General features: G+C 31.1%; 3 protein-coding genes across 9 annotated transcripts; 1 reads left to right on the top strand and 2 right to left on the bottom strand.

The window, feature by feature from the left end:
- Positions 1-727: 727 nt before the first annotated feature.
- Positions 728-5,362, bottom strand: LOC123010595. Its single transcript, XM_044407617.1, has 4 exons — positions 4,906-5,362; positions 4,676-4,855; positions 1,741-1,859; positions 728-1,693 (listed from the first exon to the last, which is right to left on the bottom strand). Exons 1-4 carry the CDS (start codon positions 4,997-4,999, stop codon positions 878-880), a joined length of 1,209 nt encoding a protein of 402 aa, XP_044263552.1. The 5' UTR covers positions 5,000-5,362; the 3' UTR covers positions 728-877.
- Positions 4,352-8,225, top strand: LOC123010596 (neuroparsin-A-like). Of its 2 annotated transcripts, none has more exons than XM_044407618.1 (4): positions 4,352-4,380; positions 7,544-7,665; positions 7,732-7,858; positions 7,908-8,225. In XM_044407618.1, the coding sequence occupies exons 2-4, from the start codon at positions 7,595-7,597 to the stop codon at positions 8,037-8,039; spliced, it is 330 nt and encodes a 109-aa protein (XP_044263553.1). In that variant the 5' UTR covers positions 4,352-4,380; positions 7,544-7,594; the 3' UTR covers positions 8,040-8,225. The 2 variants fall into 2 exon arrangements, with proteins under 2 accessions (XP_044263553.1, XP_044263554.1); XM_044407619.1 differs by lacking the exon at positions 4,352-4,380 and adding an exon at positions 7,017-7,453.
- Positions 8,226-10,013: 1,788 nt separating this feature from the next.
- On the bottom strand, positions 10,014-22,731 carry LOC123010594 (uncharacterized protein PF11_0213-like). 6 transcript variants are annotated; one of them, XM_044407613.1, is made up of 6 exons: positions 22,234-22,731; positions 16,761-22,184; positions 15,952-16,706; positions 14,303-15,890; positions 13,085-13,326; positions 10,014-11,001 (listed from the first exon to the last, which is right to left on the bottom strand). In XM_044407613.1, the coding sequence occupies exons 1-6, from the start codon at positions 22,427-22,429 to the stop codon at positions 10,789-10,791; spliced, it is 8,418 nt and encodes a 2,805-aa protein (XP_044263548.1). In that variant the 5' UTR covers positions 22,430-22,731; the 3' UTR covers positions 10,014-10,788. The 6 variants fall into 6 exon arrangements, with proteins under 6 accessions (XP_044263548.1, XP_044263546.1, XP_044263547.1 ...); XM_044407611.1 differs by having other exon boundaries at positions 15,952-22,184; XM_044407612.1 differs by having other exon boundaries at positions 13,085-13,323; positions 15,952-22,184.
- Between the last annotated feature and the right edge of the window lie 620 nt (positions 22,732-23,351).

Here is a 23,351-nt window from a genome sequence, read left to right as displayed (position 1 = left end):
GGACATTAAATTTATGTCAGTTCAAAATATGTCAATGTAAGTCACGCTTTATTATTGTCATTATGATTGACTTTGAAAATAAAATTTGAAAGTTTTAGTTGAAATTTATTTTTGGCGTCGATTATCCGAAACCATAATGCCAGCAATACGTGTTTTTATATAAGTGTAATAAATTATTTTGTTTTGTTGTCATTTTTTCTCTAGCTATCAGGATAAATATTACAAAAACCGAAAGTGAGGTTAGTTGCCTAATGCCCGTTTTACATTTTGTTTTAGTCAGTTAAATGACAAATTGTTCAATGTCCGCCAGTGTATTATGCAAAATAGATGTGTCTTTGGAATTCTATTGCAAGTTATTCTTTTATTAATTGTTATTAACGAAGATTTAAAATTGGAACTCAAAATGATACGTATGAAACAGTCAACATCAAAAAAACTGGTCGTCAGTGTCATTTCTAAAATTAATAAATAATAAATAAATAACAAATAATTTAGATTTTAACAACAAAATTGTTTTGAAGAAAGAAACTTCATGATGTCAAGTAATTTGTTTTTGTAAATTTAGGTAGGCTCATTTATACAGGAATAATTAATTTTATGCCAAAATATCACATTGACGACCACTTTTTTTGAATCTGACGGTATGTATATTGTGTTTCTTTTCATAACAATTAGTGTTTATGGTGAGCGGGGTTTTAATTGCTTTTGAGAAGTAATTAGAGTAGAGTAGAGTAATACTTTTATTCACATACAAAATATAAAATAATAAATAAATACAATATAAACGTAGCAAAACTAATCTAGTTTGCCTATCCTAGTCACGTACAAAATATTAAGCTAGTACGACCGTAACATTTAAAAAAGAAAATCCGTAATCCTAGTGTACAAATGTATACTCCCTCTTGCACATGGGGCAATTCTGCGACGCGCTCAAGCACTGTCTGAGACAACTGGCGTGGAATAAATGATGACACGGAGTAACTCTTGCTTTTTCCATCGGACTCAAACAAACAGCGCAGACGTCGTCACAATTCTCAATTTCCTCTTCTGTGGCATGTCTAAACTGTCCCAAAATCGCCCGCTCCTGCCTCAAGGTTTTCAGACAGTTGGCCACCATGTCTTTAAGTCTCAAATAAACCGTCAAATAGAAGGCAATGAAAGTGAACCTGACTTGGCCGTAAAAGCACAAGAAAAGCACTAAAACAGCCGCGACACTCACGGTGTAGTAGCGCAAGATGACCGGAGCGTAGAGCGACTCCAGGGCCTCCAGGTGTTTCAACCGGAGGAAGGCAAGGAATGGCGGGAACAACTCGATGAAAACTTTCTCAGTACACATGTAGTAAGTCCACGTGATGAGTGTGTACAAAGCTGTGGGCTGGTAATGCTCCAAGCCCTGCTCCAAGCCAAAAACGAGCAACATGAAGGTGACGGTGATTATGAAAGTTATGGCTTTGGTCCATTCGAGCACAATTTTCGTCGCGGACATTGCCACATGTTTGATGTTGCTGTGTTGGGTCATGTTAACAGTCACAGACCAGTCCTCTTTCTCGATCAGTTCTTTGATGTAGGAGACGCAGTAAGCAATAACGTTGTAAAACATGAGTGAGTACAACCCGGTGACTTTCTTCTGCGGGCAGTTGCCGCCTCCGAGGGAGCACAGCAGGACGCGATCACACATCATAAAGAACACCAACTGGAAGAAGACTTGTCTAATTACGTTTTTTTAAAAAATCGACTCACTTGTGTGGCCAGATTTGATAAATTCGTCATTTTCATGAACATTTTTTCGCATCGGTCCAACGGCGCATACACTCTGCAAATAAAGGACCAAACAGGGCCTGACCACTTGCTCAACAGAGCTGAAAAAAATTTCAAGTTACGGCTGGAATTTTCAAAAAAAATTAACATACTCTTGAAAAACAGAAGTGCCACTTGACACAGAAAATTAACTATTTTTACTTTAAATTCGTAAAACTTTTTATTTCGAAGAAATCGTATGGGTCTTGTGGTTGTGTTTTGGCATTAAATCATCTCAGACTACATTTAATTGTTTTAAAAAGTAACCCATACACGTGCAACGCTCATTAGTCGATACATCCTCCAGCGGGTTAGATAAGAATGTCACATTCGAACTGATTAATTAATAATAATTAATTTGGGAGTATGTCAGAAAAATAAATTACTGAAAAATACGATAAGTATGCCATTACATATTTATTAATTAAAAGCAAATACAGGATTGATAATTTTAACGTATTTATTTTTAGAAAGTCATAGAACTTTGGCTTAGCAACAACCTGATATGATTGATTTTTTTAATATCCTGCCAAAATTTGCGTGCTAAAATTATTCGGTGAGGTGCTTGATAATTCATTGGGTGCAACGTTTGAGCAAAATCCGTTATTTACTTCGAAAGAAAACATTTTGAAAATTAGTACATTATTATATTTTGGCACACATTAAGACATAAATTTTAGTTATAGCCACAAATACTAACATTTTGGAGACTGTGTGAAATGTGTGGAAAACAATAATATTCTATGTCGTAGGTGATTTTAGATGTGGAAAATGTGAAATAATTATAATAACTGGACGAAACTAGAACTACTTAAATCATTTTGAAATTTATAAACTACTTATTTATTAATGTTTTTACTCGTAAATAGCAAACTATTTACCAGTAAAAAAAATTTTATTTTATTTCATAATTAGTTAAAAAAACAACAAATTATTTAATACTTGTTTCTGTGGGGGTTTCTATGATATTTACGGCATTGTACCTATGTAAAGGTATTCAGTAAATACACATTTACATTAAAATATATTTACTGAGTAAATATAAAAATGTTAAGAAAAGTATTTAGTCGACAAACACCGTAAGTATACATATACATATTTATTTTCAAAAATTATTGATATTAACAGAGTAGACAATAAGCAAATTATTTATCGGCCAATAAATAGTTACTTATGTAATTGGTTCTTAAATATATATTAAAAGGCGAATTAGAAAATAGCAGTATATTAAAAAACAAGTTTTATATAAGACCAGTCTTGAGGCACGAATTCAAGTTTAAAAAACGAGTGGTGCAACCACGAGTTATTTTAACGACATGAGTTTTTTGTACTATTTTTTGTAATTTTATACTATTGTTTGTAATGTTTTAGTCGCTTTTTGATTATAGATGTTACGTTATTTAAGGTCTATTATAGAGAAGCAAAATGAAGGCAAATTACAAAAAAGTAATAAAAAAAAGTAATAAAAACTACGCTATTGAACTGTTCTTAGTAACAATAAAAATGTACCTGTGACACCATGAAAGAGCAGTATTTTTCAACAATTTTTTTAAATCGTTTTTGGGAAATATTTTTCTTCTTGTTATCTCAAAAATATATTAAATTTAAATAATTTTTCGATAAAAGCTACTATAGATAACGAAATAATTGCTGTTAGTAAAAAATATTTATTTTATCACTATGAATATGAGAATATGTTCAAATCTAAATGAAATTGTTGACAAGTTTGCTTCCTTTATACTCGTAATTGATAAAATAATAAATATAATAAACATTTTAATGAGCTGATTTAATCAATCATGATTTTTAAGATTATTTATTTGTATGAAACATCACAACAATGAATGAATATTGTTGAGATTAATTTTGTTGTTTATTTTCTTTTGAGTCTATTTAGACGAATGTTTAGTACTCTTGGAACAATTCTTACTTATTTACTTTTGTAATTAAATTTTCAGAAATGTTTTAGTGTGATGTAAAAACATTTTTGTAAGGTGCTTTCTCCTATTAATAGAAGAATTTACATCTTTTTAATTTATATTCTGTCATGAACTAGAGTTTCTTATCGTTAATTTACTACTCCAATCAAGCTAAAACCTAATTTGCAAATCCGCTGTCAATGTGTTTTAATTTGTTCCCTTGTACGCCGAATGACAGTGTACCAGTGGCGTAACACTTTTTTACTAAATAAAATTAAAAACACTTTAAAATTTATACAACATTTAATAAAAAGATTTTAATTTAACGGTTCATGAGGAGGTCGCGAACTGTAACCTCCAATTTTGTCTGGAAGGCAAACAGACGAAAGATAAAATGTTACGTTGCAACCGCTCAAAATCAAAACAACTCATTTGTTGCTATTGAACTCGTAATAATAATTATTATTCATCCAATAGTAGAGATAAAAACGGGAATGATTTATATTTTTTGTGAAGCTTGATAGGAATTAACTACACCACTGCTGCTGTCAATCTTAAAAAATAACATCCCTTAATAGGCGAGGGTGAGATTAAGTATAAAAATTGAGAATTTTACCCCATTATCACACAACCATTCCAGTTCCTTTCAGCAACACATCGCAGGGTAAGTTGTTTTTGTGCCAGTAATATTTTTGGAATTGAGCCAAATTGAAAAAATTCGTTTACACTAATTCGAAAAATAACGAATTTTACCAACTGTAAACATTACGTCGTATTTACAGGCTTAAAAATAAACCGACATGACTTATTTACAATTATTACTTATTTTTGGTCTTTGTAATAAACAGCTAAAATCTCTCGAAAAATATTTTTATTATTTGAAGAGGGGGCTTCAAACGATATCAAATGCGGAAGAGTGTTAATTTCCGATTAAAACATTGCTTTAAATTAATATTTACCTGGGATTTTGGCAAATAATTTTCTCAACCATCTCACAGGATACTTGTAGTTGGCAGAAATAAGTACTGGGAGGACTAGAAAAGAGTAAGTGGCAACGCACCATCCCCCCAAACTCACAAGTAGCGGTGCATGGCCTCTGGAGCAGTAAGGAAGAAGGAACAAAACGGATAACAAACAAACTGAAATTCGCTACCATTATTTGTGTTATTTTTTATTTTAGTTTTCTTACCAGTTTCAGCGATTTTTTCGTTTTGCATTTCCGGGTCGACTTGGATGGTGTGAAAGCTCCTCAGCCGTCCTCGGACTCTGGTTATCATGCCCATTTTGCACACTGTTTTTTACGGACGAGGCAAAGTTCGGCCAGGAAAACTTCTAGAACACTATTTACTCAACCCAAACTTGAAATAGACTTGGAATAAACTGCAACGCGCTTTCGAGCTCTCGCTTTCTGACTGTTCTTTGTGTTGACTCGCAAATTTCTTTATTGAGATCACCTACGTTGATGTTTTTCTTTCTGGAAGGACCCCCACCTCATTTTTATGTCCCACTTTTACGCCTGTGCGTCAGGACGCTGTGTCTTTTGCCAAAGATTCTAATGCCCCATGCGGGGGATTATTTTTGAAACTTATATCGTAAACATATTTTTGCTTAACGATAGGTGCTTTGTTTTTATTTTGGTTTGGTTATATGCGTTTTCGAAATTTTTCTCGACGACAGCCATGAACCAATGCAGGTCAGTGTCAGAGGAATCCACTGAGGAGACTTATTTGTTATCTACTTTAATTTCTGGTAAATACATCGGCTAAACTTCGGCTCAAAACCATCAAATTTGGTTTTATTTTTGGCAAAATTTCAATTCTGCACTAATTTAATGATTATCCAACTAAAATTTGATTGATGAAAATGGAAGAAAGTGCAAAATTTATAATAAGCTTCAAAACGGCTTGTTTACAGACTAGGTGCCAGTGAGAAAATTGAACAAAAAACAAATCTTTTAACAGCTTTGAAAACGCACATTAGAAGTAATGTACATTTTCAAGGCTTGTTTACATAAATCTGCCCCAATTTTTCTTTATAGGACATATGATTGTGCTATTTGCTAAAAATATTCAAAAATATTTGTGGGTGTATTTATAGATTACAAAATACTGAGAAACTGTTGTTTTGGTGAATAGGATGTCGCGTGATATTTCTATGACTAAAAATTATTATTTCTGCACTCCACCTCCTCATCAATGACGTCTTCTGATTCTATTTCGCTAAAGTTAGCCACGTAGAGGCTTTTGACCACACATTGGGTATCGTGACATTTTTCGGGGTTTTGGCACCCGGAATCAGAATTTTATCAATGAATTCGGGCGCTAATTTTAAATGTGATATAATCGTTTTTCGAAATTTTTCGAAAAAATTTTCTTGCACTTTTTGGACTTTTGTACTGTTTACTGTATTGAACGATAAACAAGATGTGAACTTATGTTTACTACAACCAGTTTGTTCTAAATACGAGGATATTTAATAATATTGACTATCACGACACTGTTCTCATTTATTTGGAGAAGTGTAAACCGATTTCGACGAAAATTCGACGAGATAATAAGAACTTTCTTTGAAATTCAAGTAAATATCTTCGAGGGTGGGGTCTAATATTGTGACCTATATTCGAGATAACACATTGTTATATAATTTCTTCAACATATTTTTAAGAAAAAATTCGATAACTTTCACTAGTTATATTTATTTGACTTATGAACTTCGATATGAGTAGTATCTTAACGACCTTGCTTTCAAAAGCATTATTATAGGGTCACCAAATTTAAAATTTTTGGGTCTATAAATAGTTCTGCAGTTTTACGGATTTTTGACGTACTTTTATAAGTCTAGAAAAATTCTCAGACATACTTATTCATTTTCTCCAATTTCCAAATTTATCTCTGGCTTTCATCCAGTTTATTCAGTCTTGTTCACTATTTCATTGACTCCAACTAAATTCTACTATTATTCCGACGCAGTTTACTGCATTTTAGTTTATAATAAGTTTATCAGTCTTTGTAATGAATTAATTAGTTTTAAGAAACTGTTTACTACAAAAACACTTTACGGAAGTCTAAACAATCCGGAAGTCCACTCGGAATCCTTCTTTATTTGTTTACAACAATTGCATATTTTCACATTTTATTTAATCAGTGAGTCATTAGTTGAGAAATGCAGGTTGTTTATTCAAAACAAAGTAAAATTTGGTTCTTAATTTCTCGATATCTTATCTACTCGAAAGAAAGAAACTGTTAATTAATCAGTGATTTGTTTTTAACTTCATTTCACTGGTTGAAATCACGTTTGTTTTTAATGTTGTACAAAGAATTAGAAAAATGGAGATAAGAAAATAAAGAAGTTTCGGCACTACCCACCGGCAAAAAGGCATTCAGCTGCAGACACAGACTGTTCTATTCTTAGATATAAATAAAAACTGTAAATATCAGTGTCACTTATTATGGTGACTTAAGATAAGTAATAAGTTTTGATGGGAAAGCCAACAAGAGACAGTCGGACAGCTGTTCAGTATCTGGTCATCCTGCTGGTCACCGGTTACATCCGCAATAACTTTAAACCGTGTGAATTTGTGACGATAAATGGACATTTTTCATTTTTATGACAAGTTGATTGAAATAGAGAGATTGTTTAGATGTGTGGCAAGCGACGTATTGGTGTTTTTTGGGAAGTTTGTGATTTGGGATTTAAGAAATTTAGGTTTTTGACTCGACCACCAAAGTGAGACAAAGGTAAACACATTATTCTAGACGACGATAAACTCCTGTTCTTTGACTTGTTAATTTTTGATTTTTTTTTAATTATAAATTGTTTCGTTACAGTACTGTTTTTTTGGGCATTCCACTGCTACAGCATCGGCTGCAGCAACCGCTATGTGTCTCTCCCACAACTTTATCACCATAGTTTTAGTTCTCACCGTGACAATTATTATTTTTAGTGACAAGTAAGTTTTTCACCTGGTCAACAACTTTTGTTACAATTACTAAACAAAGCAATTGTTTGGTTTCAGAGGGACTGCTATGATCCATCTGCCCTGCAAGAGATGTGCGTCAATCCAAGAATGCAACGCTGATCCTCCCCAGTTGTGTGTTTATGGTGAAAACAGAGATTACTGTAATCGAAGAGTTTGTTCAAAAGTAAGGTTTTTAGTTAGTTAGAGATGGGTTAGTGACGGTGTGTTTGCAGGGCCCTGGTGAGAAATGTGGGGACAGATTTAATATTTTGGGCACTTGTGGAGAGGGACTATGGTGTTCGAATAAAGATAACAGATGTCATGGATGTTACATTCCAACTATGGCATGCTATCCAGATGATTAATGTGATCTCAAACTTCCGAAAACAACAGTATTACTTACTTTTTGTTGTTATGTTTGTAGCTTAATGAATATTTATAGATGATGTACTGCGAAATCGTGCTTATATTTATTTTATTAAAATACTCAGATCTCAAGTGGTTTTTAAAAATTGATATGTTTAAAGTGAAAATAAAATATATTTCCGTAATATTTGCTGCAAAGTGTACCTTTATTATTATTAGTTTTAAGTACATAAAAAATTCCAAAACTAATCAATTTTTTAATTAACGAATCCTTCTTTAAGGTATAAAAGATGCGTACCTATCACACTTTTCTTAAATAATAATTGGTTTTTAACCGCTGCATTGTAATTAAAATTGTTACCCAATGAGAAAACACTCTTTATAATTGAACTAATTATTACAGTTATTACACAAGAAAGCAAATCAGTTACATTAAATTTTGATAAAATTCTTCCATAAATTTTATATTTAGTTATGTTTGTGCAATATCCATTCTTAATAAAAATTATTAGAAACGATTAAAATATATTTTTATTTGCTAGAATGATGCAACTTTCTGCACTGTTGCATTTGACAATAATTTGCGTTGGAGGTATTTTAAAAATCATTTCTGAGGTACGAAAACAGAAACCGATTTGACGAAATCACATGATTTTTTTCAGAGTCATAAAAATGTTGTTTATAATTACGTGATAGGCCCAATACTTGCAATTTGGACAAGCTTCAGAACTATATCCGGTTTAAATATCTGATTCTTTGCTTGACACTGATGAAAAAATATTTTTTTTACCTTTGTAACATACGAGTAAACTTTTAGCAACTCGCATATAAATGGGTGTCACTTTTTAACTTTTTTACGAAGAATACAGCGTGGTCCTGTTTTTACCGGCGAAAATTCAGGAATAGTGTAAAACGTGAATTTTTTCTATGAGCAATTATTCAAAAACGTTTTTTTACCGCTTTCTTACCGACCAGAGGTGAATGATGCCAAAATTTGAAATTTGTTCCCATCTGTTCTTAATATCTCCTAAACAGGGAGAGTCACGAGTTCTAAATTTTGCAAGCACACTAGGTGACTGACGACTATTATTTTGTACCAATTTCGACGCAATCAGTATATTGGGTGAAAAAATGTTGGCACCATTTTTCTCGGGTAAGAAAGCGTTTTTAAACAATTGTTCATAGGACAAATTCACATTATTTTTATTTGTTATACCTATTTTTGATTTTTTGCCTATAAAAACGAATACATATACTTACTGTTTTATTATTTTTCTATATTTTTGTTCACGTTACTATAAACTTTATAATTATTTACTGCAGATGTTAACAATATATAGAAAACCAGTAATACAAAAGCACATTAAAAATAATTCGGGATAAATAAATCGTTTACATTTTTTTATCAATGTACATATCAATGTAACTACACATGGGTTCAATTTTTTATTTTTTTGTTGCTTATTTTTCTTACTTATGTTTTAGAATATCCAAATATTTTTTTGGTGTGACACCTACTAAAAAAATCAAATGTTAACACAATAACTGTGTCAGAAAGAAATAATTGGTTCATTCAAAACGTAGACTTTTATCCAAAAAATAGTTGAGAAGTAACAACAAAAAAGTAGATTTAGTTTAATGGCTTTTGGGAGCCTTCTTATAATTTCTTTATTTTACAGAAAACGTAGTTAAACGAATATGTAGTTTCAAATATTTGACAACGAAAATGTTTTGTATCACGGGTACTAAGTGTAACAATTACCTACTTTACTCCTGTATAATAAATGTTTTTCCATAGGTTTTAAAGTAAAAGTTACACAAAATTTCAGTTTTCAAAATTATTTTTTTGTTTATCTATTTAACATTCATTATGACTTTATCTATTTCGCAAAATCAGTGTTATTGTATCCTTGTTTAACCCTTAGGGTTTGCTAAATATTAAGTTATGCCTGCCCACAATAAGAAAATATGACTAATTTTTGCATTTTTTATTAGACTTAACTTAAGAAAATATAAATACAGAATCTTGTATTTAGTAATCTAAACATTAACAATAAACAGATGAATAAGTTGTACACATCTAAGTTTATTCCAATTTAAATAATTCCAGACCAGAAAGCAAATAAATACAAGTTTTTAATTTTAATTAGGTAATAAATAGTAGTGTGTCAACAACTACAAAGAGTTTATTTTCTGTCCTTTCCAACTGTACTACATTCAATAACACATTTTCTTGCGAATATCTTGATATCCTCGTCCTTGTCTCAGTAAAACTAATACCGTTTTTATAAAAAGTGACTTCCTTACTAGCCAAAGAAATATCCGATGAGACATAGTTAATTCAAAATAAAGTTATTTTTGGATAAAACTAAAGTTTGTGTACACTCATTCATCATCGCTAATTATACGTCATTATTTGGAAAGTGCTTAAATATTATAAATATTACTGGAATCATAACATACAAGTCTACTAGCTTTACAAATAGTGTTGTTTATTATGTATTTTGAGTGCTTTCAAATCAGTAATGGACGGCTGATGATCCTTCTGAATCCATTTTTAGAAATGCTACCGAACCGAAAAATATCAAATTGAGGTTAATACTAAACGAAAATAGCCTGCAATTACAAATAAACGAAATCACATCATTTATATTGTGGAAATATTTATATGAATGAACTTGCACCAGTTTTTCATGGTCGTGATGGTGAAACGGCCAGCTAAAAAGCGGTGTGCTATTTTCGTGAACTTTACGATGACTCCTTCCCTTGGTTTTGCTTCTTCTGTCGTCTACGCACCAAAAAGCCGCGAACGCCGGCTTGGATCTTCACGGCGGATTTCTCTTCAATGTCTGATGGTGATTTTGATTTGTTTTGTGTTATCCTTCCGGAATCCGTCAATCTCCCGGAACTCTTACGGCGGGCGGAGCGGCGCTGGTTGGAAATGTCTCCGGGAGCGCTGATCTGGAAGGGCAATATGCTCTTAACCCACATTCACACATGTGCCCTAATTAAAGCGATTGTTTATCAAGGAATTTATCGATCTATTTATAATTCGGTATTAATCGACAGCAATTTGTAAAGGACGCAAACAGGCCTGAGTTTTTTGTTTTTTTCGAACGTAGAACGAATTCCATGTGTTTTGGCATGACTTATGATCTTCTTTTTGGGTCACGTCCAAAAAATGCAGCATACTAGCGGTAAAAATGCAACATTTTTGCTCCGACGTAAAAATTTACTCTAAAACTTGCAGATAAATGCTGTCACGAGATAGTTCGTTAACTGGAAACAATGGTTCAACTAATCCGACTAAATCTTGCACATACATGGTGAGCAAAAAGTAGCAATCCAAGCGTTTTTCCATAAACTAATTACATTCCAAAAAAATAATTATCACGTTTTTGAAATTTTTTTTGGTTTTCGAGTTTCGCAAATTTTTAATATTTTTAAATGGCAACTCACTATAAAATCCTTTTTTTAAACTAAAGCTGTAATTTCAGTATTGTTTTTATTGTTTGTTTTATTCAATTTTTATCGGAAAAATATATAAAAATTTCACATTTTTATAGCACTCTTATTTTTATTAATTATTATTTTTTGAAGGCAAAAGTACGCAATAATTGCCCATCACTTTGGATGGTTCGAATTTTCCATTTTATTGCTTTAGCAATGAACAAATTAGTTGCAATATTTTTTAACCCGAATTGATTTATGTGAAGCGTTGTGTTATTTATTAAACCTATTTACTAATTTCGAGGCCTTTTGATTTGTGTCTAATTATTGACGTTGTAAACAATTTAATTTAAGAAAATGAATTATGTTCTTGGCAAAGAAGACAGATAAATATAAGATGTACCCGTAAGAAGCACTTGAAAAACAGCAACAACTAATTATAAAAGCAGCAGATAATGATGTAAGAATGTGAAATCATTTTAATAATTAATTATTAATACTGCAAAGAAAGCTTTTGCATATTTTATTGTGTGAATCATTAAGAAAATATTCATATTTTGGTAATAAATTCATACTACGAGTTTATTTTACTATAAGTACATGTTCCATCATGTCAACAAATCCGTGTGACACTTTTATTGTTTTTCGCTTTTCATACACACCATACGTTTTAAATTTATTAAAGGTTTAAGTAAATTAGTAAATCAAAGATTTTAAAACAACATTGGCTGAGGGAGATAAAACATGTGTATTCGAAAACATAATTTAACGATGCAATCATTTATTTCGAGAGTATCTGTTAAAATTTTCCAGTAGGTTACATTGTTTCTTTTAATAAACACAACTGTTCAAAATATGATTTTTTTCTATTTATTCATTATAATTCACTCATCATTCGGTCACCTGAAGATTTTCTCATAACTTTTCTGAAAAATGCAAATATTAAGAAGATGTATGGACAAACTGTAATTTAGTTAAAGGTATTGTGAAAATTATTCATGATTTTGCACATTACAAAAATAGAACTCATTTCTTGTATCTAAACGCTTTAACATATTTAAATTATTTTAAAACTTTTATGACAATTTTAATTGTTTGTTTTTTAGGCATTTTCTAAATCATAAAAAGTATAAAATTGTAGATGCAAAGAAATAGGTAATTTCAATACTTGTGTATACAAAAAATAAATAAATCATCTAGTTACTGCTCTAAATTAACCACAAATTATAAAATTATTATTTTTTGCGATAATAATATTTGAATAGTAATACTAAGAATTTGACGAAAACTCTTAACAGAAGACACATTTACATAAATTACACAAAAAAAGATTGTTTAGCTCGCACAAAATAAATTTAGATAATTTAAACGAATTGGCTAATACATTTCTAATGTCAGAACAATCCTAAATAAATAAAATTAATTTAGATTTTTCAAGACCAGCGCCGTAAAAAAGCCGTAAAACGTGGCAACAAACACAAACGCGACCAATTCTTCAAATAAAAGTACAAAAATACTTTCGTTTACAAATTAGAGTCCAATTATTTTTAGTAGTTTCGTTCAATTAAACTTAATTAAAAAATTGCTATTTTACCTTGTTTTTCAGTTGCTTCCGTACTTGATAGCCCCGGAATCCGGCTTGAATCTTGGTGGCGGCTTCAGCTTCCATGCTTTTCTTCTGTATAGATGCGTTGTTTCGTTTCTCTGTTTCCATACTATCTGACGACGGCGTTGTCTTGTCTGGCTGAGTCTCACATGTTGAGGCGTCTTTATTTGACGCTTGCGCCTCGGTGGTGATTGAATTGGACACGTGTGACGTCAGGACCTCAGCACCTGCTAAATGTCGAGACACCCAAGTGTTTTAAGATTATTTGACAATTTTGAGATGAGGTGCATGAAGTCGCCACTTCCTGGATGTGGAAATTAGCGACTAGGCGCGCGCTGCGTAATTTTAGAAAGCAACGTCAGAGAGTCAGAGCAACAATTGATTAAATGTTTTTAAAATTGAGCCATAAATCATATGAGTGTAAAGACCAGTTTTGGCCTCTGCGGTCAGAATTTTTTCATAAATTATAATTTAGCGTTTTTACTAGAATTACTAGAACTTTTAATTAATTTCTAACAAAATTTTCAGCATTGGTTTACGTCGGAAAAATTTGAGTTTAATCATCGCTCGCCTCTTTGTTAGTCACTCACAATCGGACTGATAAAACTGACAAAAACAACTTTAATAAAGTTTTATTTAGAATAAACAAATAAATTAATAATATATGCTGTATTTGTGGTTATAAGTTCAAGTGGCTTATCGTGTGTAGGAAATTAATTTGATTTAATCTTATCTATTTTAATAAAATATTAAACTAGTTATAAATCAAGAACATGATGTTGATCCAATATCTTGGATATTAGGCGCTGATGTTACGACTTTCTTTTTAATTAAAATATTTGTGGGAGGTTTATGGCTATTAATAATCTTGTGAAAATATATTCTTACTTGACAAATGACGTAAAAAATGACGATAGTAAAGGCACAAAAATGAAATTGTCTATTTTTACTAATGGTGAAGTGTTCTCTTGTACCCGAAGATCTCACACTGGATAACATATTTTATTTTTAGTCTTGTTTTATTTGTGTCATGCCAGAAATCTGTTTCCTTCAAATAACACAGACGTAATGGAGGTTGGCAATTAAGCGAAATTGTTGAAAGATATACGGTTTGTGTGTTTTCTGATATTAAGAATAATAAAATGATTTCGTGCTGACTAATGAACGTTTGGTGAAAACCACTTACTATTATAACAAATACTTGACCTGGTGGAGCTTCGTTTAGCTGAACTGATAAAGGGACAACGTTATCGTGGAGTTCTCCTGTATTTACTAGACCTTGGGGCGATGTTTGACCTGTTTGTTGAGCTTTACCTCCTTCAGGGGATGCTCGAGTTGGGGGAGTTACAGGAATGGGTACGGCGATGGCGTCGTGGAGCTCTCCACTGTGAACTAGGCTGATTGTTGTGGTTGAAGATTTCTGAGAAGTTTGCGAAGTTTTTTCTTCTTTTTCAATTTCCAAATTTTTGCTTGTATCCATTGGAGATTTATCATCTGCATCTTCTTCTTTAATATCGGATAATTCTCTCAAAGGAATGTGAACACGAAGAATTTCTTTTTCTGTTTTAGTATTGTTTACTGCCGGATTTTCTTCATGTTTTTCAGATTTAGTTTCAGTACTGATATCCTTTTTTTCCGTTGTTTCCTTTTGCAAATGTTTGCTAAACTTTTCGATTTCAGTTTCTAGAGATGCCTTATTTAATTTATTATTTATGTCGTTGTTTTTAAGTTCACTTTTGAGTTTATTATTAGTTACATCATTTGATTGGTTTTTAGCAGTACGAGTATCAATAAACTCTTCGTAGTTCTTAGCGGCCATTTCTTGTAGATGTTTGTTGTAGTTTTCAATTTCTTCTTCCAAAACCGATTTGCTCATTTTAGCAATTTCGGCATTAATATCAAGAGTTTTTGCTTCTTCATCCTCTACTGCATTTAAAAGAGCTTCAGCTTTATCTTCTGATAATTTTTGATTAGATTTATTAGAAGATTCTTTTTTGGTGGCCATTTCTTCTGATGTAGATTTTGGATCGTCATTACGAATTACTGTCGCAATAGAATCGCCAGAATTTGTTGACTTTTGACTTAAAAATCGTTCAGGTTCCACTTTTACAGCGTTTTTACCAGTCTGTTTATTTTCTTTATCATCTTCTGCTTTATTAGATGTTGCAGGACGCGTGGGTGCATCTTCATATCCAGGTTCTTCACGTGAAATTGGGTCAACTTCGTCTTTGTTTACAACACCATTAGAAATAGAATCATCAATTAACGGAGCGGAATTTGAATTGGAGAGTTTATTTGTAGTGGAAGAGTTTAATTCCCCAGCAATAAATTCAACATCGTTTTCGGTGGTTTTATTATCTTCTTTGGATTCAGTTGTATTATTTTTAGAAATTTCGTTTCCTGTTGTAGCTTTAATTGATTCTTTCGGTTTTTCTAGGTTGCTGCCAAGTTCATTTTTATTTAAAATTGGTCGTGACTGATTAGGTTTGTTGGATTCACTTGTGAGTGAAACAGACTTTTCTGGATTTTTTTCTGTTTTTATAATAGGAAGTTCTTCGGGAATTTCTTGTAAACTATTCAACGCTTCTAAAACTTGTTCATCGGACAGGTTTTCGTCTGTAGGTTCTTCAGTAATACTCTTCAATGTACCCTTATTGTGGGTTCCTTTTTTACGAATCATGTATCCTCTTACACCGGCTTGAATTTTGGAAGCGGCCTTAAAAATAGCGTCTTCGCTTAATCCTCGATGCCAAGGAAGTTCATCACATTCTGCCGGTTGTTGTTGCTCCGATAACTAAAATACAAAGTTGCTTGTTTGTATTAAATATTTAATAAACAATAATTAAACATCTTACCTTCTTATCGAACTCTCTGATACCTTTTCGTACTTTGTAACCTCTCCACAGAGCTTGAATTTTTGATACAGCTTTATTTTTATCCATCTTTCTGACTTCCAATTCTTCTTTGTTTTTCACCTCCTCTTTAACGGAAGTTCCAAAAACTTTTTCAAATTGCTTTCTAACTCTAAAACCACGCCATACAGCTTGGATTTTTAAAACAGCATCAGCTAGAGATATCGGTTTTCTCGTCTCTTCACTCTCTAACTTTTTTGTACTTTTTTTTTCAGGGGTGGTTATCTTCTTACTAATTAGTAATTCCTCTTGTGACTCGCGTTCAATTTTTGTTTCTTTGTCTGGTTTTTGGTTTTGTTGTATTTCGTTTATTTTTTCATTAGATATGGTTTTTTCGCTTTTTCTATTTTTGTTCTTAATGAGCTTTTCCAAATTGTTGAAAGCACTTTGGTTTTGAGACTTGCTGCTTAATTCTTCATTGTTTTCAATTTTTGAAATTTCTGTTTCTGTTTTAATAGATTTCGATTCGTTTTGTTCTGAATTGCTGTTTATGTCTTGATTTTCTCGTTTGTCGTTAATTTTCTTGTTTTCTATATTTACATCATTTTCGTCTTTACTGTTTTTGGAACTTCCTACATTTTTTTCATCACTTCTAACAGTTTGTATTTCATCAGAGATGTTTTCTGTCACTTTTTTGATTTTTTCTTCATTTCTTTCTTTATTTGATTTTATTTTAGAATCGGTTTTATTATCTTCCTCTGGAACGTTATTATTAGTAGACTGCAATAAATTTTCACGTATATTATCAATACCATTTTCACCAGTTAATTTTGTTGTATTATTTTTTGTTTCATTTATGTCATTTGTATCTTCTTCTTTTTCGGCAAAATTTTGTGTTTCTTGATTTCTAACATCTGCATCATCTAATCGTTTTAAATTTTTCTCAGAGGAGGCACTTTTTTTATCATTCTCCGGTTTAATTCTTCCGTTTTTGACATTAAACTTTTCGATTTCAACAGAATATTCTTTTTCTTTTCTATCATCTTGTTCTGTTTTATCTTTATTTATTAGTGAACTTTCTTTTTTATCTTCTTTGGTTTCTTTCTTGGCATCATTAACAGTACTACTCATTGCTTCTTCTACATCTTTCTCAGTAGAAGACCAATTGGTGTTGTTTTTATTTTGTACTGTATTTGCCGTATCTTGTACTTCTATCTCGCTCAAAGGTTGAGTATTTTGATCTTCGATATTTTCTCTTTCTTGTGACAAATTTATTTTACTATTCTTCTCAACAGCAATATTTTCGTTCAGTTGCGTCTGAGCTTTCTGGACCGTTTCTTTTTCTTGCTTGATTTGATTATTTGTTTCTTGCTTTTTATCTTCTGTTACATTATCAATAGTTTCTTTTTTGTTTTGTTTTTCAATATTTTGTATAGTCTTATTTTCTGATTTCGTTTCTTCTTGTTCTTCCGTTTTATCTTCCTTTTTCGCAATTTTTTCATTTTCTTGTTTAGGTTTTTTTTGATCTTTTTGATTTGACATTGACTCTTTTTCCAAGGAAGAAGTATCCAAGTCGGTTAATTTTATTTTGTCTGTTAGCTCTCCTTTGCTCGTGTCCTTTTTATGTGTTGCATTTTTATTTATGTTCTTTATTTGTGTTTGTTTTGAAGCATTTTCAACATTGATTTTTGCTATGGGTTCTGTATTATTATGACTTTCCAAATCTGTTCTTTCAACATTTTTCATTGTTTTATTGTTGCCTACCTTTCCTGAACTAGAGGTTTTACTGTCATCGGATTTGTTTTTAAATTCTGTAGCTTTATTTTTTTCAGTGATATCCAATTCCAAATTGGTAACTTTGTCCACTTTTTCATCGTCTTCACTTTTGTTTTCACTTTTCTCTACTTTATTAGTTTCCAGCTTTTCTTCCCTTCCCACAGAAGTTATAATGTTTTTCTCATCGTCAACTCCACTTTTGGTTATATTTTCCTTTTCTTTATCATTTTCAGAAATGTCTTTGTCTGTATTATTTTGTTGGACGTTATTAGTTTCAATATTCGGATCTAATTTTTCTCTTCTGTTTTCCATTTTTTTATCCCCTATTTCCTTAGACTTGTTTTCATCCCATGTAACGCTGTTATCAGATGTTTCTGTTTTTTTTCTCACTCGAAATCCTCTCCATATCGATTGTATTTTTATTGCTGCTGCAACATCCTTAACGATGTTTTCTAACTTATTACTTTTGTCCTCGATTTTATTTTGATCAGATGTGTGTTTGACAATTTTTTTCTCTATTTCTTTGTTAGTCTCGACCGCTTTAATGGCATCTTTTTCGTGATTTTCAACAAGTTGATGCAAATTTTTATTTCTTTTTCTTGAAAGAAATTTTTTCCACATTGACTGAATTTTTATTGCTGCAGTAACATCTTTAGCAATATTTTCAAATCCACTGTCATTTCCTGGAGTTTCCGTGTTTTGAGGTTTAATTTTTTCAGATGTTTCTTTAAGATTTTTCTTCTCTATTTGTTCATGTTCTTCTTTATCCGCTTTAGTCTCATCTTCTTGACAGTCTATGACAGATTGAAATAGTTTATTGTTCTTCTTTCTTACTAGAAATCCTCTCCACACTGCCTGAATTCTTATAGCAGCAGCTACATCTTTAGCAATATCTTTAAATCCACCACTTTTTTCTTCAAACTTACTTTTGTCAATTGCTTGTTTAATTTCTTCCACAACCGTGGTGTCGTCTTCATTTTCACTATTACTCTGTAATTTTTTTGTCCGTTTTCTTACAATAAATCCTCTCCATACTGATTGTATTCTTATTGCTGCAGCAACGTCGGTAGCAATTTTTTCAAACACATTTGCCTCTTCAGACTTCTGACTTTGAGATACTTGTTTAATTTCTTGTCTTAATATATAAGGATTATAACTTGTTTTAAAAGTAGTCACTTTGCTTATTTCGTCAACTTGTTTCAGTTCTTCACGAAGCTTGGATGAATCGAAACTTGTCTGTTTAGCAGTTTTACTCAAATTTGTTTCTTTTACATCAGCTGATGTAGATCTTCTTATTCTCACATTTTTGTTATCTGCAGCAACAATTAAATCTTTCGTAGTTTTATGATTAAGTTTTTCATTTTGTTGTTTATTTGTTTTTACAAATGTTTTTGATTTTGTTGCTTCTAATTGATTTTTATTTATTAAATCTACTGATTTAATTCGTTTCACATTTCGAATCGCCTTTTCGTCCTTAGTTTTTAAGTTTTCTTGTGAAAGAGATTTTGATTTGCTGTTTTTGATTTTAATATTGTCTTTTGATTTGACAATTTTTTGTTCTTCTTTATTACTTTTATTTTCTTTTGTCATTTCTTGCACATCTCCGTTTTTGGTTGACACTTTTTCTTCCTTTGCTTGTGTTGTATTATTAGTGTCTGTTTTTTCTTTAAATTCCTGATTTTTATTTGCATCTTCATTATTACTTTCGACGGATATTTTTTCATTTTCTTTGTTATCCATTTTATCCAGATCTTTATTAGAACTTGTAGAATACTTGACATTAGAATTCACTGCTTCTTCAGGAGATGCGTTGTTTTTATCTCTCGTATTTCCTTTACGGTCTATTTTATTTACTTTGTCACTTTTTGTTTCAGTTTCATTGGTTTTATCTTTTTCCTGATGATTGGTACGTTCTTTTGTGACTTTGTCGGATAAAATTTCTTTTTCTTTTGTTGGCTTTTTCATATTTTCTTTCTTATCAGTTTCATAATTAGCTTTGCTTGAACTTTTAGTATCCATGTCAGTCTTATTGTTATCATAATCCTTTGTTTTTTTAGTAAATGTTTTATTTTTATCACTCGTATTCCCTACATCATCTATATTTACTTCATCATTTTTTATTTCAGTTTTATTGCTTATATCTTTTTCCTGATTTGCAATTTTATTAGTTATTTTGTCGGATAGTTGTGTGTTTATTTGCTCTTTATTTACAGTTTCTAAATCCGTAGTTAAATCTTCTTTAGCAGAATCAAATTTATTTATTATTGTTTTATTCATGTCTTGTGTTTGCATTTGTTCAGTTAGTTTTTCATTTTGTTGTAAACTTTTTTCTTTATTTTTTTTATCATTTTCATCTATAGATGAGATCGTACTCAAAGATTTTTCCTTCACTTTTTCTTTCGGTGCTTTGTTTAAATTTTCTTCTCTTACGTTGTTTTGTTCACTGGGGGAATCTATTGTCTTTGATGTTGTTTTGTTCATCTCTTGTGTTTGAATTTGTTCCCTTGGTTTTTCGTTTTGTTGTAAACTTTTTTCTTCACTTTCTATAGATGAGATCGTATTTAAAGATTTTTCCTCTAAAAGTAATTCTTTCGGTGCTTTGTTTAAATTTTCTTCACTTTCGTTGTTTTCTTCACTATGGGAATCCATCGACTTTGATGTTGTTTTGTTCATGTCGTGTGTTTGAATTTGTTCTTTTGCTTTTTCGTTCTGTTGTAAACTCTTATCTTCACTTTCTATAGATGAGATCGTATTTAAAGGTTTTTGCTCTAAAAGTAATTCTTTCGGTGCTTTGTTTAAATTTTCTTCATTGTCGTTGTTTTCTTCACTGTGGGAATCGATTGACTTTGATGTTGTTTTGTTCATCTCTTGTGTTTGAATTTGTTCTTTTGGTTTTTCATTTCGTTGTAAACTTCTTTCTTCACATTCCGCAGGTAAGATCATATTTAAAGATTTCTTATTTACTTCTTCTTTGGATGCTTTGTTTAAATTTTCTTCACTTACGTTGTTTTCTTTACTGTGGGAATCTATTGACTTTGGTTTTGTTTTGTTCATCTCTTGTGTTTGAATTTGTTCTTTTGGTTTTTCGTTTTGTTGTAAACTTTTTTCTTCACTTTCTATAGATGAGATCGTATTTAATGATTTTTCCTCTAAAAGTAATTCTTTCGGTGCTTTGTTTAAATTTTCTTCACTTTCGTTGTTTTCTTCACCGTGGGAATCTATTGACTTTGGTTTTGTTTTGTTCATCTCTTGTGTTTGAATTTGTTCTTTTGGCTTTTCGTTTTGTTGTAAACTTTTTTCTTCACTTTCTATAGATGAGATCGTATTTAATGATTTTTCCTCTAAAAGTAGTTCTTTCGCTACTTTGTTTAAATTTTCTTCACTGTCGTTTTTTTCACTGTGGGAATCGATTGACTTTGATGTTGTTTTGTTCATCTCTTGTGTTTGAATCTGTTCGTTTGGTTTTTCATTTTGCTGTAAACTTTTTTCTTCACTTTCTATAGATGAGATCGCATTCAAAGAATTTTTCTCTGCTTCTTCCGTTGTTTTATTTAAATTTTCTTTACTTCCTTCACTGTGAGAATCAGTCAATTCTTGCTTATTTAATACACAATTTTCAGTTTTCATCTCAGTTTCTTGTCCTTCAATATTATTTTTCTTTTCCTTGTCTTCTGCTTCATTGGTGGTTATTTCACTAATTTTATTGAAATCATTACTATCTACCTCATCAATGGAACTTACTGTGTTATCGGTTTCCTTATTATTGTTACTATCAGTTTGATTATTACTTGGTGTTTCTATTTCTTCATTTACATTTAATATTCTTGTTTTTGCGGTCTCGATTTTATTATCGTTTTTTATAGCAACAATGTCTGTAGCCTTTTCAGATGCTATAGAACAACCGATACAATTATTTTTTTCTTGATTTTTATTATCGATTATTTCGACGTCTTTTTTCATATCCTCAATTTTATTTTCTGTCGATGATTCCTCATTCTTTGTTTTTGTAACATGTTTTCTCATTTCTTTATTTTTTTCTTCAAGCTTCGATTTACTAGAAGATTTCTCTTGTTTGATTCCTTCTTGACTGCGTTTGCGAGGTGTTTTTTTTTGTTCATCTTTATTTACAGACCGATCTCTAAAACGAGAAGTTTTCTTCTCACTTTTTTCAACATTGCTTTGTGGTTTACTACTTGAAGTACTTGTCGAAGAATTATCTTTAGAGTCTTTGCGTGCTTTGCGCTTATTGAGAAATGACTTAGCTTTTTCTGCATTTTTGTCTTCTAGCGTCATTTTTTTCGTAGTCAAAGTTTTGTGTGAAGAAGAATTTGATCGTAAACTAAACTGTCTTGAAAGATTTTTAACCGCATCTACCGAATTCGACTTGGTCTTTAAATTTTTTTCTAAATTATTTGCCGGAATTTGTTTTGTAACAGACTGAGCTCTTTTTCCAAGTGTTGCTGAAATTCAGTAAAATGAAGAGAGGGCTTTTTGTGCAAAATATTTTACCTTTAAGAGATCCCTTTTCACGAAGATTAAGTAAATGGGCAAAGTACTCAGAAGCAAAGAGATAAATATCTTTCGGCTTTTTTAATAAAACTTCTTTTGTTAAACCCTCCATTAATTCTTCTAGTCCGACAGGAACACTCACTCTTTTAACTATCATTTCTCCCGTATCTGTCTCTATCGACGTTGCCATTTGCATTTTAATTTTATTTAAAACTAATTATTATATAATTACAGAAAATTAGAAAGATTCTTCTTTGTCGCACCGCACCGTCTACGATAAAACAGTAACTAAACGCATTTGTCCTTGCAAAGAGCGATTATCAAGGATTATTCACCCTGATTAAGGATCGAAATTATACGGTAAAACTCATTTAAATATAAAACGTAGACATCAAGATAGGAACACTTGAGTTTATATTGTTATTTCGTAATAAGGTTTCAACTGTTTGAGGCACTAATTGAAAGAAAAACACTAATAACACGTATTTTATATGATCTTAAACAGAAAATGGGTAAATAAGAAATAAAGTTTTTCTTGAGATCAATAATTTTACTGCGTCATTCTATTGATTTTTAGACCAGACCAGCTAGCGACGAAGTCTTGTTCCTAGTTTGTTTCTAGCTCGGTTTCTAGAAAAAAAATTATATAAAATATGAACTGTCGAGTAAAAAACTTATACACATATTTACAGATCATTTATCTTAAATTTTATAATGAAAGGTTAACAAGAGGCAGCTGTATTCAAAAATAACTAAGATAATTGTGAAGCAAATATAAATTTAGATAAATTTAGGAGATTTTTTTAGACTGTTTGCTCAGTTCATAAACTTTGCTCTGCTCCAAAAATTGTTTAGAATGTTGTATTGTGGTAATGACCGTAATAAAAAAAATCTTTACAATATGAACATTTTTTTTTTTCAATTTTTTAAATAATTTATAGACATTCGAAAAATGTTGATTATCCTTTACTTCCGAGCTTATTTCAATTACAAAAAGTAAGTATTTAAATAATAAACAGTTAACGTAGGTAGGCAACCCAAAACTATGCCACTATTGTAGTTTGCATAATCATTGATAAAAAACGTATTTTTAGTTATTGCACTGCCATTTTTTATTT

The sequence above is a fragment of the Tribolium madens genome, unplaced genomic scaffold, assembly GCF_015345945.1.
Source record: "Tribolium madens isolate multiple individuals breed KSU strain unplaced genomic scaffold, Tmad_KSU_1.1 Scaffold_91;HRSCAF=231;Tcas5.2_LG7, whole genome shotgun sequence".
Lineage (NCBI taxonomy): Eukaryota > Metazoa > Arthropoda > Insecta > Coleoptera > Tenebrionidae > Tribolium > Tribolium madens.
Note: the sequence above shows the minus strand (reverse complement) of the source record. Positions and strands in the feature narration are given on the sequence as shown.

Coding starts and splice junctions, on each gene's coding strand:
- LOC123010595 (XM_044407617.1), bottom strand. CDS start 4,999: ATGGGCATGATAACCAGAGTCCGAGGACGGCTGAGGAGCTTTCACACC. Junction 4,856..4,905: donor CGAAAAAATCGCTGAAACTG/GTAAGAAAACTA, acceptor AGCGAATTTCAG/TTTGTTTGTTATCCGTTTTG. Junction 1,860..4,675: donor ATTATTTGCCAAAATCCCAG/GTAAATATTAAT, acceptor AATTTTTTTCAG/CTCTGTTGAGCAAGTGGTCA.
- LOC123010596 (XM_044407618.1), top strand. CDS start 7,595: ATGTGTCTCTCCCACAACTTTATCACCATAGTTTTAGTTCTCACCGTG. Junction 7,666..7,731: donor ATTATTATTTTTAGTGACAA/GTAAGTTTTTCA, acceptor GTTTGGTTTCAG/AGGGACTGCTATGATCCATC. Junction 7,859..7,907: donor ATCGAAGAGTTTGTTCAAAA/GTAAGGTTTTTA, acceptor GTGTGTTTGCAG/GGCCCTGGTGAGAAATGTGG.
- LOC123010594 (XM_044407611.1), bottom strand. CDS start 22,429: ATGCAAATGGCAACGTCGATAGAGACAGATACGGGAGAAATGATAGTT. Junction 15,891..15,951: donor TCAGAGAGTTCGATAAGAAG/GTAAGATGTTTA, acceptor TTTGTATTTTAG/TTATCGGAGCAACAACAACC. Junction 13,327..14,302: donor GCTAAACGAAGCTCCACCAG/GTCAAGTATTTG, acceptor CTCGACATTTAG/CAGGTGCTGAGGTCCTGACG.